Genomic DNA, 16,831 nt, shown 5'->3' on the forward strand with positions numbered 1-16,831 from the left:
CGCCCAAGAATTATGAGTATGTTAATGAGCAGGTCATGGGATGACTTTTACAGAAATACAAAACATTTTCTTTTGTCAAAAAGACACACACCTCCCCAAATTGATTTTAAAGTTAAAACCGTAATGCTGAAGTGGATCGTTTCTTCTTTATGTAACTTTTGTTCCTAATGAGACTGAAATAAATAGGACAAAGGTTCAAACCAAGGCAAATATCAAACTGAAGTCCGTGGGGGGGAAAGAATAGAATAGAAAGAGAGAGAGAACTATATGTTCATTTTTTTTCTTTATTAACAAATGAAGCTTACAGAAAAATTGAAACATACAATTGAACTATATGTTCATTTAGGGGCTCTGTACTTAAAGTGCATTTTATTTTTTGCTATTTGAATAAACAGGAAAAACACCCTTTATTTTGAAGGTCCCGCCATGTTATGGTCGAAGTTTTTTTTTAAAACAATCTTTATTGAAAAAAAATACGTTTGACAAGAAAACAAAACACCAGCCAAAAACGATCCAAAAGAGGAGCCCTGGTGGTTTTAAATGTAAAAAACAAAAAATAAAACAAAGATGATGATAAAAGATTAATTTGTAGCGCTTTTTAGTATTCTTTTATTTTTTTGGTGTTGAATATGGTAGTGGAAGGGCGGGGTTTGTTTTGAACGAGAACGCCGAGCAGCAGCACTCAGCAGTCACCAGGGAAGATGGCGGCCGCGGGAACTGGCCGACGTTCCGGAAAGGCGGCGGCGGCGGCGGAGAAGCCGGCGGCGGCCGCCGTGGGCTCCCGCTCGTCTCCGAGACTCGGAACCGCGTCGGCGCTCGACGGCCGCGGGCCCGCGCGCTCGTCGGCAGGTGGCCGCTCCTGCTCGAACCGGGGACGCCGGAGCGCAGAGGCCGAGCGAAGAAGAAGAAGAGGCGGCGGCGGCGGCGGCGGGTCGGACGCGGACGCGGACGCGGACGAGACGGAGCCCCGCACTCGTCGGTCAGGTGAGCGTTGGACGCCGCTTGGCTCCACTTGACACATTCGCACACGCGTGCTCCTCCGCCATGTTGACACTCGCTTGGACTTGTCGGGACTTGTTGGGACCCGAACCGCTTCAAGTAGGAGGAGTTGACTCATTACTCACTCTGGTCGTCTTGACTATTTAGTGCTCCACATCACCAGACTGGCACGTGTGGAACCTTTCAAAGAGGTTTTGCAAAGTGAGAGCAATCGGACACGTGATCGTCACTTTGCTGTGACAAATATGAACAAAGTTGTCAAAGTAGTGAAAATGCAGCACATTTGTGGCCCGCGTTAGAGTTAGCTCACTTTTCTTTCCCATCACAAAAAACATCGATGACTGATTGCAAAAAGCAAACCATCACAAAGCAATTTCTATTGGATATTTCTGGAACTGTCGAGCTCCACCGTCTCGTCCAAATCACTGCCTGTGTGTGTGTCAGACGTGTTTGTGTGTCCAAGTGCGCTTCATAAGTCGACCGAGGGGCCGCCGTCGTCGTCATCGTCGTCATCGTCGTCGTCGTCGGTTCCTAACGCGAAGCACAAGGTGAGCCCGAGGAAAAGCACCGATTGTTTCTTTTCTTGGGGTTTTGTGGCCGAATGTCTTTTTGTGTCGCCTTGAGGTGGATGAGCGCGAGGACGCGAAGAGGAGGAGCCTTCTCCCCAAAGATGAGAGCAGCTGGCTCCACCTCCAACGCGGGGACGAGTGGGTACGTTGGGCAAATGCTGATGTTGTGAATGTCGCCCCAATGGGTACGAATTGCACAAATGGCAAGTGAGCGCCGCCTGGTTGGGAATGAAGTTGCAAAACGGCTCCATTGTGCGAATGTGCCGCCTGTCGCGACTGGAAGTGAAACCAACGTGTGAACTGGAATGCGTTGTGGGCAGCATGTTTGGAATGTTGGTTGCGAAGGCGCAAGCGGCGTTTAGTCACCAAGAAACGCGTGCGTCGCAGGGTGTCCTGTCCGACTCGGAGAACGAGGAGCCCGTGGCCAGACGCGTCAGGAGGTTGTCGGCGTTCGTCAGGAGGAGCCGGACGTCGTCGGGCGTCGGCAGGTGCTCGCTCTTGCGCCCGCTCGGCTCGGTTCACGCTTGCCGTGACCTCTGACCTGTGCCCGTCTTCCTCAGCGGCGCGCGGAGGAGTCGCAGCTGCACGGAGGCCAGCGACAACGCGGCAGGGAAAGCCAAGGAGGGCGCCGCCGCCGCCGCCGACGACCGCACGGTACGGCTCGCCTGGTGCACTTGGACGTCATGTGACATTTGCCACGTGATGTCATGTGACGCGAATAATTCACATGACTTGCATTTGAAAGGCTCGTTACAATTTTATCATCTGTGGCGTAATCAGTTCGTCGTGACTTTTTTAAATCTTTCAATCGCCGATTGATGGATTGGATCATGTTTTTGACGACGTTTTGAAAGGAAAATCCTAAATTTGCTCAAGTCAACTTGGAACGAGGCCAATGTGAAGAAACGTTTGATTTGCATCAATAAAGTTTTGTTTTCCTTTTCAAACGTTGCAAATGTTTAAACGTAAAGAAGTCGTCCCAGACTGTATGCATATGCAAATTCAGCCGTGCGAAACCCTGCTCCTGATTGGCGGGCTGCTTTCACGCTCGTTTCCGGTTGGCTGCTGTCCTCGTCTTCCTCCAGCCTCACTTTTCAACGTCGTCTTTATAAACAGCCACGGAAAAACGTTGGGCGGCACCTTTTAACGGATTAGCGTAACGCCTGCCGGCAGCCGTCGTTCCTTCCGCGTAACTGGCGACAACGTTTCCTGTCGTTGCAGGCGGGGGCGGCTCACAGCTTCACGGCCGGAATCCTCCTGTCGTCCGAGAACAGCCGCTCGGCCTCAGCGCCCGTCAGCGGCCCCGAGCGGCGGCCGGCCTGGCGCGCCGGGGCCCCGTCCGCGGCGGCGGCGCCCGAGCGCTCGGTCAGCCCGGAGAGCAACGACAGCATCTCGGAGGAGCTCAACCATTTCAAGCCCATCGTGTGCTCGCCCTGCACGCCGCCCAAACGTCTGGCGGACGGCCGCCTGCTTGAGCCCGCCGTGGTCAAGTCCACGCCCCGGAACCTCACGTGGCGCCTGCACAAGCCCACCAGCTACGAGGCCAGCCCCGCCGTGCTGCAGCGCTGGCGGCAGATCGAGCTGGACCGGCAGACTTTCAAGGTGGACTCCAAGGGGACCCTGACCAGCCCCGTCAAGGAGATGCAGGACGCCGCCGGCTCCAACAAGAGGAAGCTGCTCTTCGATCCTCCCGCCGCAGACGGCCAGGCTCTCAAGATCCGCGTGCCCGCCGTCCGCTACGGCGGCAGCGACTTGGCCTTCCGCGGCAAGTCCGAATTGGAGTCGGGGGGCGGCGTAGGGGCCCTGTTTGGACGCAGACATTCCTTCTCCCCGTGTGCCCACAAGTCCGGCTTCCAGTCGTGCAAGCTAAAGGACTCGTTGGGACCCCGCAAGGAATCGGCCGCCTCCAAGCGGAGCAGGAAGGCCAAACACCAGGACGCCGCCGCCGCCGCCGCCGCCGCCGCCGACCCCCAAGTCTGTGACGCCGTCCGCCAGGAGAGGAGAGACCGGGCGCTGGCCCTCAAGCTGCAGAGACAGTTTGAGCGCGAGAGCGCACCTCGCTCCGACAAGTATTTCCTGCGCTCCTGGATGGCCAATCACAGCCGCAGGAGGCGTGGCCTGCGACGCTCGCGACGCATCAACAAGCAGCGCTAGCTGACGCCGTGACATATTAGGACGCCAGCGTCAGTCCAGCCGTGATGCGACTCCACAACATGTTTTCCACTCTCACCCCAACCAGAACCAGACTCGACTTTTCCATTGACAAAACGCAAACATGGAAGCAACGTGAAAAATGCAAGTAAACCGTCACACCAAATATTGTTCATACGCACGCATTTTTGGATTTCATGTCAACTCATTGTTTAAGGTGAAGCCAAGCAAGCCTTTCACTATTCGTTGCAACAAATTCACTTGTCAAGTTGTCATCATTTGATTTCTCGTCGTCATTCCAACCATTGCACATTCGCACAATTGAGATTTTCTTCCCGTCAGGTTTGGAATGGACGCAGGAGGTCGCAGCCAGGGTTCGAACCTGCCACCACATTTGAACTGTGAGGCGGATCGGCTGACTAGTCACTGCTTGAAATAATTGTTTTCCTCACCTGAGGACATTTGGTTGCATAAAGTCAAAAATTGCAGGTTGCACTAAATGTTGTTTTTTTAAATACAAGTTGAAGCTAAAATATTGATGATGTCATCCCAAATTCATCCCATGTTTCTTTGTTTCAGTGTGTTCTGCATTCCTTTTTACACGAGTAACTTAAATGACTTGCTATAAATACTGTACATATTGACGGTATAATGTACATTTGCTCGGGGGGGGGGGGGGTTGTCTCATGAGATGGTCTCCTGCTGAAGGGCTTCTTTTCTTGACACATGCCAGCTTTAATGTTCTTTCAACTCCAAATGATGACGTTTATGATTGTCATGATAATGCACATCTAAAGTAGCTAGCGGTCTTTGGCTTGATGTAGCAGAGAGACTTTGCAGTGCCAAATCAAACTGTGACATTTTGTATGAGCGCGCACGCGAATGATCAACACAACCTTATAAAAACTTGAAACCAATCGGCCAGCGGCAGCAGCGTTTCATAAATGTTGTGTTTGTCAACAAGGGCGCCGCCATCTTGTTCAGGGCAAGGCTTCCCCCCGTCAAAAGCAACGGGCAACAATTGAATTCAAGTATTTGAAAACGTCCGACGATCCAGACGATGCCCAAAAGGAATTGTCCAAACGGTGGAAACAATAAGTTCCAACGGAATACCGGACCGGACTAATGTGGCGGCTGCATTGGACGTTTATGGCGGCACTGGTCGCGGTTCGTCTTCTTTCAGGTTTTTGCGGATTTCTTGGTGCACATCGCCACCCTCTGAACAAAAGTGTGTAGTACTCGATCACGTCATCAACTTTACAATCACCGACGGAGTTTCCTTCAAAAAATCCTAAAGATCATTCTCTAACTTTTTATATATATATAAAAATGCTTAAACATTATGATACAAGATAAATGATGTTCGTAAGGAAGCATAAGGGCGGGACACCACACTTGTCAAGTGATGTGATGACGTAGCTTGTTTGTGTTTCCGACCAATCAGAAGCTGCCAGGTCAGCATTGTCGTATTTGGGGCTCAAGACAAAATGGCGGCTGCGCGCAGTGGAAAGAGCGGCATTTTAGAGAAAGTAAGATTGTGTGCTCTTTTGTGTCGAATGCATTTTGCCTATTTTGCCTATTTTGCCTTTCGCAGCCGCTGGGGACGAGTTAAACTCACACTCGTGGATAGCCACAATGCTTGGCGGGCGACGTGAACGCTTTAGAGTGCATGCCGGCGGGCAGCTAAGCTAACATGCTAACATGTTGAATGAAGGATCATAGGATGGATGGCTGGATTGATGGCTGGCTGGATGGATGGATGGATGGATGGATGGATGGCTTCTTGCGTTGAACAGCAACAACTTGTTTTTCACGCCGTCCTAGCAAAGTTGATAGAAGACTGCACACTTGCCTACTCGAATGAAAGCAATGAGGGAAAGTCCGAGGACGATCACGAATGCGGAAAAGTGGAAAACCGTAACACGCAATTTTTTTTAACCGTTAATCAATTGTCAAATTAGCCAACGGCCGTTTTATGAGTTGATTCATGGTTTACAAGCAGTGTTGAACCCGATGACAGTAAATCTTACTGTCGTCCTCCATCTTGTCAGACTGGTTATCAATGCGTTTTCTGACGGTCAGTTTAAAGAAATGTTTGAAAAGGGATGAACATTAAAAACGTTTTTTCTCTCTTTCCAAAGCTCATTAAAAGCAATAATTGAGAGATCGAGAGCCCTTCTTGACCTTTCGACCTTGCACAGTCACGCACATGACATATTTGCGTGTGTAAACCAACAAATACGCGCAATTTGGATTTGCTTACCGATTGGATCCGAGCTAAGCAATCGCAATCAAGTGACGACACTTGACATCCGCTCAGGGAGCGAAAGACACAAGAGGAGACGGCGATGGCACAGCAGCAAACTAAGACAAACGTAAGTCCTCATATTCCGTCCCAAATCCACTTTTCCGTCCACGTTGGCCAAATGACGTTGCGTCGAGGGAGAACATTCAAAGTCAGTCCTGGTGGTCGTCTGTCGACCGGGTTCACGTTGTTCAGAGGCAAAGTTGCTGTTTCTTTATTCATGCCTATAAAAAAAAGAATGAAAATTGAATGCATAATGTTTTGTTAGTAGGTTAGAACTTGACATACTGTCACGCCCACTTTGTTCTTATTTGTTATGTTGGATTGGAGTAAAAAAAAAAAGAAGTATCAAGCGGTTCATTGTTCAGCAAATATTGCTTGAAATTGAGGTTGAATTGTTTATTGTCGAAGCTCACTTGGTTTCTTGAACTTGGTGTACAATAAAGTTTGAAATCCGACCTGCGACCAATAGTGAAGGTTCACAATCACTTTATGAAGACTGCAAAATCGAACCTTCAAATAATCATCAGTTGCAGCTGAGCTGAAAAGATTTCAGGAAAAGATTGTATTTGGATTTTTCTGCTCTGCTTGCAACTGTTAAGTGTGCCAAGGGTTAGAAAGATGCCGAGCCAGGAAAAAGGTCACCAATCGACTTGTGGGTCTTGAAGGCAGGCGTGCGTGCGTGCGCGCGCGCGGCTGAGCGCCGGTCGTCTGGCGAGGACAACACCAGCCGGCATTGGACGTCGCGTTGGCACCAGCGAGTGACGTCCGTCTGCTGTCTTTCAGTGGCGGATCGACGAGAAGCCGGTGAAGATCGACAAGTGGGACGGCGCCGCCGTCAAGAACTCTCTGGATGATGCGGCCAAGCAGGTGGGCGTGGCTAATCAAAAGGACGCCGTCACTTGACCGCCGTACTGCTAATGACGTTGATGACATTGAGACGCGTTCCCGGCCAGCGGCGCCGCCAAGCGCTTTTTGCGCGACATTGCTTTTCACTTTTCATGTTTGTTTTTCCAATTCCGCCATTTTTGTTTGTTTTTGTCTTGTTTTCATGGAGTTTGTTGCCAACCGTTTTGCTGCGGAAGCGTCTCCGGTTGTGCCGTAAACGTTTCTTGCCGATCTTTGGAAGAACGACCGCGGCTCACGATATCCAAACGAGCCGAAGTGCGTTCCGTCGTGCCGTCAGCAATAGTTTATTTTCTTTTTGAAATTGTTTTATTTCGGGCAATTGTTGAGTTGCGTCGTTTTGATGTTTTTGCGCAAGTTTGCTGCTCCAAGCTTTGTTTTGAAGAGAACCCAAATTGCGCGCAGGTGCTGCTGGAGAAGTACGGCTACGAGGAGAACTTCGGTCTGGTGGACGGCCGTCTGCTCATCTGCACCGTGTCGTGCGTCTTTGCCATGGTGGCCCTGGTCTGGGACTACCTGCACCCCTTCCCCGAGTCCAGACCCGTCCTGGCCTGCTGCGTGGTCTCATATCCTTCGCAAGCGTTGACATTTGGCATCCAGCGCAAACACGACGTCGCCGTTATGTGGAAAAACACCTTTTAAGAAATCCTTTTTTGCGGGACGTCCGCATCGGGTTTCCTCCCCAAAAATGGACAAATGTGTTTTTCACGTAACAGCGACAATAATCAAGTTGATTTCTTTCGTTTTTTTCCTGTAATCAGGCTTACGGAAATGTGTGGATTTGGATGACGTGACGTTGTTTGGAACAAGTTGACAAAATTGTGTTCCACAAAGGAAATAATGCCGTCAAATGCAAATGAGCGAGTCAAAACGGTGCCCGCCACTGATTGGCTTGAGCCACGCAGGTGCTTCCGCTCACCTGGCGGGTGAAGGAGCGGAAGCACCCGTGGCTAAAGTCAACCCGTTTGAGGCTTTCTGACCCGGGATTCCCTCGGCAAGCCCGCGCGGACGTCTTGACAGTTTGTCATCGGACGGTCGCCAAAGCAAGCCGCCGAATCGCGTTTGCTCCTTTTGATGGCGACGGCATCGCAAGGATTTGCAAACGGCCGCCCAATCACGATGATTGCGATGTCACTTGCACGCTCCTTGACGCGGACGCCGTCACGTACTTCATCATGATGGGCGTCCTGACGCTGTACACGTCGTACAAGGAGAAGAACATCTTCCTGGTGGCGACCCAGAAGGACCCGGCCGGGATGGATCCGGACCACGTGTGGCAGCTTTCGTCCTCGCTCAAGCGGTAAGCGCCTTTCTCGTCTTGCTGACGCGCGGCGCGCTGACCCGCTGCCGCCGGCAGGTTCGACGACCAGTACACGCTGCGGGTGGCCTTCGGAGACGGCGAGCTGAAGACGTGGCGGGAGAGCCACGCGACCTCGTCGGTGGCCGCCTTCTTCGACCACCACGGGACGCTGGCCATGGACCAGTTTGAGAAGTGCGTGTCGGCGCTTCACCGCGGCCTCGCCGCCGACAGGAAAAACAAATAAAAGCCAGCTTGCCTTCCGCTTCCACTGTTTCCTTCTTTTGCCTCCTCGCTTGGGCGCAAGTCGTTGAGGAAGGCGTTTGGTTGCTGAAGTCACCTCGAGGTCAATTGAGACCAACAAATGTCAATGTTGTCTGCAAAAGTCACTTGAATTCAAAGATGGCGTCACAGGCAAACTGATGATGACACATGAACTTGGGGGAGGTAACGTGTCATTCGATTTCCAAATTGGAATGAAATTGAAGTTTGCACACAAAAATGCTCGCCCGTGAAATCCAAAGTGCGCAAGCGTCCGCAAAAGGAGGCGTCGCAGCGCCCCCTGGTGGTGCTTTACGATGGCTGCATCCCCAAGGTTGAGCCGCTCCAAAAAGGCTGCATTTTCTGCCAGCCAAATCATCTAGCATGACGTCACCATATGAGAACGCCCTGGAGACCACGTGATTTAGGGTGACGATGATGATGGTTACTGAAAGTCCAGTTCGCATCATGGGAGACGCGCAGGCGTGTTTGGAGGAGGCGAAGCGTCGAAAAGCTTCCAACACGCACAGGAGACAAGAGTAGAGGTTGACGTTCTTGTTTCAATTTGATATATATCATTATTGGAGTTATTCTTAGTCGCTTTAACAGTCCGCATGGCAAGTGCTGCTTGTGCACTTTGTTGTTGTTTAGAATATATTCCATTTGAATCTGCAAGCCTGCAAGCTTTTCCATGCGAAGAGTGGAAAGTTTTGGGATGAGATTCCAGCCCATTTCGCGCCTACGCGACCTGACGCGCGTGCGTGGCGCCCGCTGCATGACGTCACGACCTCACGTTCAACTCGCAGCACGCACTTTGCTGCAGGCCGACCTTTGACCTGATCTTTAACCAAAAGGAAAAAGGAGACGGAGCGAGGCCCGGGCCGGCGCTCCGCCCATGAGAGAGGACCGGCCGTGGGCGTGGCCCGGAGGGAGCGCGTCAAGTGGGCGGGGCCGCCGGTCACCGGTCGTCGCTTGGCCGCCGGCCGTCGGGATGGCCTGCTTGGTGGCGCTCTGCTCAGCTCACAACCCGACCGTCACCAACGCCGTCATCGTGGTAGGCAGGACGATTAGCAAGTCGATGAGCAGTCGACCGTTATTCGCTTGCTAATTAGGAACGCAAAAAAACACACACCAAACTCTGTAACATCAGTCGGCAAAAATGTCCATCTTTGTCTTCCAAAGTAAAAAGGCGGATTTGCAAATGTCGTCTTTTGAAAAAGCACAAAACTCGCAAGTCCGTCTGCTCACGAAAATTGAACCAGAGCACTGGGACAGACAAGTAGAACCACCGCTGCTTTGAAGACCCCCTTGTTCGTTTGTCGCTCAGTTCCTTAGACCCCAAAATTTGATTTGGCAGAGGCATCTTTTGTTGAATTACGGTTACAATTCTTTAAGAAAACATATACAAGTTTCCTCCTGTGAGCATCATTAAGCATATCATTTAGACATGTATTTAAGGCAAGTTGTAAAATGTCTGAAGTCGTCATGTTAATGTTGAACACCATAAAACACCATAAATCATGCTGTTTCTACTAAGTACTGTTTCAAATGAACTCCAGTTTCCTGACTGTAAATGTATAGGATCATATGTTGAGAAACGTTTCTTGGGAGGAGCAATATGGCGGCCTGACCGCTTCAAAAGTCTTGGCTCATTGGCTATCCAGTCATATATTGCGCTCAGATCAGTCAACGCCAGCGATGACGTCACCATCCTCATCTTCATTCTTGTGGTCTTTCTTGTGGCCTGATGAGCCCCAGGTGAGCGGAGGCCAATCACAGCAGCCTCCTGGGATCATGTGATGCGGACGCAGCCAAACATGTCCCGTTTGTATGACCGCCGCAACGCACACGCAAAGATGAGCTCATCAATGAGCATTTTCGGTTGTTGGCAAAACGAAAGCACACGCGCAAAACTGTCTTCTTTTCTCAAACAAATGCTTGGAATCCATCATTGATACTTGCAAATGTATTTGGCCACGCTGGCAAAGTTTGCATCATTCAGACAATTTGAATATCTGGCACCCGAACCCGAATGTTTTTGTTTTTTTGGGGTGTGGACGGTGTGAGCGCTCCTCGCCTGCCCTGATTGGTGGACCATTTCCCGATTCGGTTCACCAATCAGGGCAGGCGAGGAGCGCTGATTGCGTCATTGGGTTCAGGTGCGGGACCAGCTGCGGTCATTAGTGGCCACAGTTTAAAAGGCTGGTGGTCAGGTCGGGAGCGGGAATGGCGTCGTCCGTCCGTCCGTCTTGTTTGATCTGACTGTCTATTGTGACGTGCGCTGTTCGCCATAGTTGGTTTCCTGTTGATTCTGTCGTCCGTATTTCCTTGGGTGTTACTTTGATCGTGGGCACTTTGGGAGCATTGACTCCATTTTGTTTAGTTTGTGTGTTACGTGTTGCCCTGTTCGTGTGTTGTCCCCCGTTTTGTTCAGTGTGCCCCCTTTTCCCACCACTTCCGTCCTCCATGTGTGCTCGCCGCTCCCTAACATCACCGGCGCGACCCGGCACGGAACACCAAAAGCGTCCAAAGTCCAAAAGCGCAATGCACTCAAGATGCAGGTTCCGATGCCTGAAAGGCACTTGAATGGCGAGCGACTCGGGAATGAGGCCAGAGAAGCAATCAGCTGCTGCTGCAGTCCGCTAGGGGGCGCTTTTGCCCGCTCTCCCTCACAAACATTTCATAATAATAATAATTATAATGAAAAACGTGTGAACGTTGCAGATCTATTTGTCGATACGGGAAATGTGTAAATCACGATTATATTTGTAGCAGTGATATTTTTCGTCACGAAAATTTTCTTTCAGACGCAAATGAAAGGAAAACTAAAATAGAAGCCCTTCATTCAGTCGAAAACTAAAAACCTAAAATTGACAGTGAGGACAAGTCACACATTCCAATCAGAAGGTATGAAACGCGGGTGGGAAAAAAGAACCACCCAGAAACTGTTCAGTCTTCATTGCACTTTGTTTCATGTTCAAACATTTTCCATTCATTGTGCAGCTGTAAAATTAATCTCAAGAAGTGATGCACTTTTTTATTTATATTTTTGTCACTTCAACATTGATAAAAATGGCTCTTTTTTCGTCCACCAAAATTGGATTCAACCTAAAATACAATCCGATGACTAAATGATGACAACAATTTTAGTTTGAGTCAAAAAACTATAAATAAATACAAATTTCTTGTCAAAATTCACAATGATTTGTAGGAATCGGAAGAAGCCGTTAAAATCACATGCGAAGAACACTTGAAAACCGCAGATCGTTTTGTGGATCTGAAAAAGGTGAAAATCTTGCATTTCTCTGTCGATGGAAAAAAACAACAACGGAAGGTGAAAATGATTGGAAAGGCCGACGCAAAAGCGAAGCCTGGCTCGCCGGCGTACGCTCCGAAACTTTGCCTGAACTGAAAGTCCAACTTGAACTTTGCTTGATCAGCGCGTCGACACCAAGCGGTCCGAGGAGAGGTCGTTACGATGATTGGTCTCCCGGTTGCGGTGATTGGTCTCCCGGGTCCTGTTGTTGTTGTTCCATCTCCTTCTCCGGGGAACGGCGGCGGGACAAACATGTTGTCGCCATCCAGCGAGCGCTCGCCCTCGGGAGTCCATTAAGGTCCGAGGCCGACAAAGCGGCGGGCGCCGCTGAGCGGACGTAGCCAAGCCTCCTGAGGTAAGCGCACGCCAACGAGTCCGTCACCTCCGTTCAGCATCGGGTCCAACTCGGCGGCGCTCATGACAGCGTCCAAAGGCCAACAAGACATCGGAACCTCAGGCCGGACCTCGGGGACCGCGACTTGGCAAAACTTCCAAACGCCTCATTCGTCATCTCCGGTCGGCCCGTCGCATATTTCAAGCGACGGGCCGCCGACGTGCCGACGACGCGCTCCTGTAAATATTGGCTTGCAAGCCTTCTTTGTAAGCGCAAACCCGACTCGAAAAGCTCGTCCTCGTTTGAAACTTCGACCCAGACCCGAAAGCCCAACCCCGCCCTACTTTGAAACGCGAACCCTGGCCAGCCACTTGTTCTTCTCACCTTGACACGATGACTTGGTCTCTGGCGTCATCTTGTTAGCTTAGCATAAGACAATTAGCGCAGCCCGAAGGAAAAGACTTGCTAGCAGATCATTAGCAGCAGCGAACGCATCCTCACAGGAAGTTGGGCTCATTAGCTTGCTTGATGTTAATGAGCTTGTTTGCGGCTAATTAGCTTGAGCTAACAGTCACGTACTATGTCGCGTGACAGGTTTGTTACGAGGACGCTTGCGCGACGAGACCCCTGGAGTTTAATTTGGCTCGGTCGGACCGCTGGCGACCAATCAGAGAGCTGCCGCATTCGGGACCCGCTCATCCCCATCGGACCTTTGGCGCTGGCCTATAAGGCCAAGGCTCCTTCCTGCGGCGGACGACTCGTGTGGACAGACGGCAGGTAGGCGTTGTGGGCGACCGCTCGCTTTTGCAATGGCTTCCGTTTTGCTAGCATGTTGTAGCGACGTCAAAAAATGTTTCTTGTTCATGAGCTCCATCGTCAAAAGTTGACTTGCAGCCTTTGAACAAAGTGGCAGAATGCGTTTCTAGCAGCTTTGGATGGAAATGGCCAGCCTAGCCTAGCCTAGCCTAGCTTAGCCTTGTAGCCATTTGTTTGCGGCTAGCGTGCTGTCTTGTGGATCGGCGTGACGCCGGTCAAAGCCCGAGGCCAAACCTTGCCAGTTGCCGACAGAAGGTTCTGGACTTTCGGGCCAGGGTTCGTCTCGCCGAGTAATTGTGATGTTGTCTGCGGCAGGATGTCGGCCGAGAACTCGTCCCACGGCACCTTCGTGTTGCACGGCTTCCCCGCGCTGGACGAGAGGCGTTGGGTCCTGGCGCCGCCGCTGGCCGCCACCGCCGCGTTGGCGCTGCTGGGAAACGCGCTTTTGGTTTACGTCGTGGTCAGCGTCGAGCGTCTCCACAGCCCAATGTACGCCGGACCTGCGTCCAAAACATCCGCGTGGTGTAAAATGCTAGCGCTAGCGTTTAGCAATTGAACCGTCAGGTTTGGGGACAGCGATTGCTTTTTAAAAACGGGTTTTACGACTTTTGACCTTCTTCGAAGCCCAAATCCAATCAAGTCGGGAAGTCAATCAAAACAGAATTTAATTGACTCCAAAGAGAAAATATTTCAGGTTGTAAGTGATGAATGTTTTTGTTGTGTGTGCAAATATTGTCTCATTTTGAACTTGAGGCCTGCAACAGGTTCCCAAAAAGGTCCGTTGGCATGTTTGCGACGGTTTGAGCTCGCCTTTCCCTTGAACAAAACTCATCAAGCTTTTGCAAACTCACCGTCTGACTTTGTAAGCGGAATTCGCATTCTTGCTTACTTTCTTATCGTTGCTAATGCGCCGGACGCACATTGTCAAAGGGCGGCGGGCGGGTCCGGATGGCGGGCGGGTCCGGATGGCGGGCGGGTCCGGATGGCGGCGGCCGCTGAGTTTTTTGTAGCTCATCGGCCGCCGACGCGGTTGGCGCCGTCGACTTGAACGTTCTGTGATTGGCTCCATTCGGTTCCAACTCACGGTTGGTGCAGTCAGGACTCAAAAGTCGTCTGCTTGCCTTTTGCCCGTAAATAATGAACATGAGACTGACGTGACGGGCTTGGCACCTTTTGGACCTTACTTACGGGACAAATTCTTAAAGAAGGTTCGTCTTGCTGGACGGGCTCAGAAGACAAGACGGAAGGCGCAAAATGGGGACAAAAGCAGGCAGTGAGCGTGTCTTGATTTGTGTACCCAACTTTATTTGCTTTGAAGCCTCCAATTGGGCCCGGGACCGCGGGACCCCCCCCCCCCCCCTTCCTTCTGGTCAGCATTGAGGAAAAGAGAAAAACTTGCAACCGAACCTCCGCTGTATTGAGAAGGCGGGACAAGTTTCCAAAAACAAAAAGTTCAGGACAAGATCTGTGACTTGGCCTGACTTTCCACATTGCCGCCATCTAGAGGCGTTAAAAGCACATTGCACTTTGACACTTTTTAAAATTAATACCGCGCTACTTTCCACATTGCCGAAGCCCTCGTAAGTCACAATTGGGCAAATTGGGCTTTATTGGCTTTTGTGAGGAAACGCTCACTCAACGTTAGCGATCGCGTCTGCTAGCAGCAACGCTTCGGATCTTTTGTCATTCCGTTCACGTTGTCAAAACGCGCTCGGGCGCGAGCGTCTCCTCCCAGCCAATGGCAACGCGGTTCTGCCCGTCCGCGTGCAACAGCAAGCAACAAAATGGAGAACGCGGCGGCTCGTACCTGGGAAAGCGGCCAAGGTGGGGCGCCGGCAATCGAGGCATCACGTGTAGCGTGTGGCGTGTGGCGTGCGCCCGCAGGTACCTGCTGATCTGCGCGCTGTGCCTGGTGGACCTGCTGGCCATGGGCGCCATCGTCCCCAGCACGCTGGTGGGTCTGCTGCTGGAGCAGAATCAGAACCGCGTGTCCCTGGCCGGCTGCCTGCTGCAGATGTTCGCCACCCACTTCCTGTCGTCGGTGGAGTCCACTCTGCTCCTGGCCATGGCGCTGGACCGCTACGTGGCCGTGTGCCGCCCGCTGCGCTACAAGCAGCTGGTGGGTCGGCGGGCGCTGGCGGCGCTGGCGCTCTTCACCGCGGCCCGCAGCGGCGCCGTCATGGCCACCCTGGTGGGCCTGGCCGGCTCGCTGCGCTTCTGCGCTTCCCGCGTCATCCGCCACTGCTACTGCGACCACATGGCGCTGGTCAGCCTGGCGTGCGGCGACACCGGACGCAGCGCCGCCGCCGGAGTGGCCGTCATCGCCTGCTTCGTGGGCGTCGACATCCCGCTCATCGTCTTCTCCTACTTGAAGGTTTCGAGGCTCTCTCGTGATTGTGGTCCGAACTGGGTCCCGGGGGGCCGGCGTCCTGCAGGTTCTGGAGGTTTCCCTTCTCCAACACAGCTGAAGATGATTGGACATGCGTCGGAGCAGGGAGACCTCCAGAACCTGCAGGACGCCGGCCCTCGAGGACCGAGCTCGGACTCCCGTGTTGCAATCGGACGGCACAACGCGAGGGACCAGAGGTGGCGAGTCCGAGTCCAGAAAGCAAAAAGCCTTCCAGAGTTGGCGAATGTGGACTTGGAGGTTCCTGGCCCGGAAACGCGAGTCGCCGCTGATTGCGGAGACGTCGCCGCGCCATCTCTGGCCTTTCAAAAATGTCCCTCCAGATGAAACGGATCCAGATTTGCAAATCCACCCATCAGAGTTTCCTATTGCGCAATTTCAAAACGTTGCCGGATCGCATCAGAATCATCCGCATTCTCTCGGCTTGAGATTTTTCCAAATGGCGGACGCGAGACACAAAATGTGTCCGGTCGACTTCCAAAGTCAAGACCGCGAACGTCAAGTCATCTCGTAGATCCAAATATTTGCACGCCGTCCGCGGCCGTATGATGAGGAGGCAAAATGGCCGCCCCCTAAAATGGGTCAAAACCTGCTCCGCTCGTATTCCGCAAACGCAAGAACGCGCCGTCGTCTTTCGTCTCGTGCGACATATTTTGGTCAAGAACATTTTGGGTTCAATGCTTAAATGTTCTTCTTAGAATTTTGGCTCGAAGCAATTTCTTTCTTTCGTTATTGTGATTGTGATTTTTTGGGGCATTTGTGGAATTTGTCATTTTTCAGTTCAATAAAAACAAACGTACCTGAGTTGTTCATTTCTCCGTACACGATGAATTGCGCAAAAACGATCCTTATTTATTGACGAGCAGAAGTTGAAATCAAAACGCCATCACTCGCTAATTCGACCCCGTGGCGGGATTGCTTTTTTTTTTAAATGGCCGACGCGGGCTAAAAAAAGGCACGGGTGGATTTCCAAATGTGGATTTGAGTTTTCCAGATTGAAAGCGGTTCGATTGGCGCGTGCGCTGAATGCGATTGGCCGGCACGAATCTGCCGTTGAAAAGAATCTGGCGCGATTGCCCCGTCAGATCTTGGGCGCGGTGATGAGGGCGGCGGCGCCCGGGGACGAGCGCGCGAAGGCCTTCCACACGTGCGGCACCCACCTGATGGTGATGATGGTCTTCTACCTGGTGGGCAGCGTCACCTTCCTGTCCCACAACCTCGGGCTCGCCATCCCCACCGACGCCAACAGCGCCTTGGGGCTCCTGTACATCCTCGTCCCCGCCGCCGCCAACCCCCTCATCTACGGGGTCCGCACCGCCCAGATCAGGAAGGGCTTCCGCAGACTGGTCGGCCTGGCGGACGGCGCCGAGGTCCGAGCCGCCAACGCCGCCGTCAGCGCGCCGTGATGGATGTCATGTGACAAAAGGCTCATCATCACCTTTGACCTCTGCTTAGCAAAGTGTGTGTGTG

General features: G+C 52.0%; 3 protein-coding genes across 5 annotated transcripts; all 3 read left to right on the plus strand.

The window, feature by feature from the left end:
• Positions 1–589: 589 nt before the first annotated feature.
• Positions 590–4,636, plus strand: rnf169 (ring finger protein 169). 2 transcript variants are annotated; one of them, XR_015095631.1, is made up of 7 exons: positions 590–984; positions 1,444–1,547; positions 1,624–1,710; positions 1,956–2,056; positions 2,129–2,222; positions 2,790–3,863; positions 4,062–4,636. XR_015095631.1 is itself a non-coding variant. In XM_086081337.1 (6 exons), exons 1-6 carry the CDS (start codon positions 702–704, stop codon positions 3,720–3,722), a joined length of 1,602 nt encoding a protein of 533 aa, XP_085937463.1. In that variant the 5' UTR covers positions 590–701; the 3' UTR covers positions 3,723–4,636. The 2 variants fall into 2 exon arrangements, 1 of the variants encoding a protein (XP_085937463.1); XM_086081337.1 differs by having other exon boundaries at positions 2,790–4,636.
• Positions 4,637–5,151: 515 nt separating this feature from the next.
• spcs2 (signal peptidase complex subunit 2) lies at positions 5,152–8,498 on the plus strand. Of its 2 annotated transcripts, none has more exons than XM_086081342.1 (5): positions 5,152–5,248; positions 6,811–6,894; positions 7,336–7,495; positions 8,095–8,230; positions 8,288–8,498. In XM_086081342.1, the coding sequence occupies exons 1-5, from the start codon at positions 5,207–5,209 to the stop codon at positions 8,472–8,474; spliced, it is 609 nt and encodes a 202-aa protein (XP_085937468.1). In that variant the 5' UTR covers positions 5,152–5,206; the 3' UTR covers positions 8,475–8,498. The 2 variants fall into 2 exon arrangements, with proteins under 2 accessions (XP_085937468.1, XP_085937469.1); XM_086081343.1 differs by lacking the exon at positions 5,152–5,248 and adding an exon at positions 5,286–6,094.
• Positions 8,499–9,479: 981 nt separating this feature from the next.
• LOC147171764 (putative olfactory receptor 52L2) lies at positions 9,480–16,767 on the plus strand. Its single transcript, XM_086079798.1, has 7 exons — positions 9,480–9,562; positions 10,923–11,049; positions 12,197–12,320; positions 12,810–12,915; positions 13,270–13,443; positions 14,839–15,328; positions 16,447–16,767. Exons 1-7 carry the CDS (start codon positions 9,480–9,482, stop codon positions 16,765–16,767), a joined length of 1,425 nt encoding a protein of 474 aa, XP_085935924.1.
• Positions 16,768–16,831: the final 64 nt, after the last annotated feature.

Source organism: Leptonotus elevatus, chromosome 7 (assembly GCF_054856555.1).
Source record: "Leptonotus elevatus isolate MCC_2025b chromosome 7, RoL_Lele_1.0, whole genome shotgun sequence".
In the NCBI taxonomy this organism is placed as follows: Eukaryota; Metazoa; Chordata; class Actinopteri; order Syngnathiformes; family Syngnathidae; genus Leptonotus; species Leptonotus elevatus.

Coding starts and splice junctions, on each gene's coding strand:
- rnf169 (XM_086081337.1), top strand. CDS start 702: ATGGCGGCCGCGGGAACTGGCCGACGTTCCGGAAAGGCGGCGGCGGCG. Junction 1,548..1,623: donor TTCCTAACGCGAAGCACAAG/GTGAGCCCGAGG, acceptor TGTCGCCTTGAG/GTGGATGAGCGCGAGGACGC. Junction 1,711..1,955: donor TCCAACGCGGGGACGAGTGG/GTACGTTGGGCA, acceptor CGTGCGTCGCAG/GGTGTCCTGTCCGACTCGGA.
- spcs2 (XM_086081342.1), top strand. CDS start 5,207: ATGGCGGCTGCGCGCAGTGGAAAGAGCGGCATTTTAGAGAAA. Junction 5,249..6,810: donor AGAGCGGCATTTTAGAGAAA/GTAAGATTGTGT, acceptor GCTGTCTTTCAG/TGGCGGATCGACGAGAAGCC. Junction 6,895..7,335: donor TGGATGATGCGGCCAAGCAG/GTGGGCGTGGCT, acceptor AATTGCGCGCAG/GTGCTGCTGGAGAAGTACGG.
- LOC147171764 (XM_086079798.1), top strand. CDS start 9,480: ATGGCCTGCTTGGTGGCGCTCTGCTCAGCTCACAACCCGACCGTCACC. Junction 11,050..12,196: donor GCAATGCACTCAAGATGCAG/GTTCCGATGCCT, acceptor ACCTCCGTTCAG/CATCGGGTCCAACTCGGCGG. Junction 12,321..12,809: donor CGCCTCATTCGTCATCTCCG/GTCGGCCCGTCG, acceptor GCGACCAATCAG/AGAGCTGCCGCATTCGGGAC.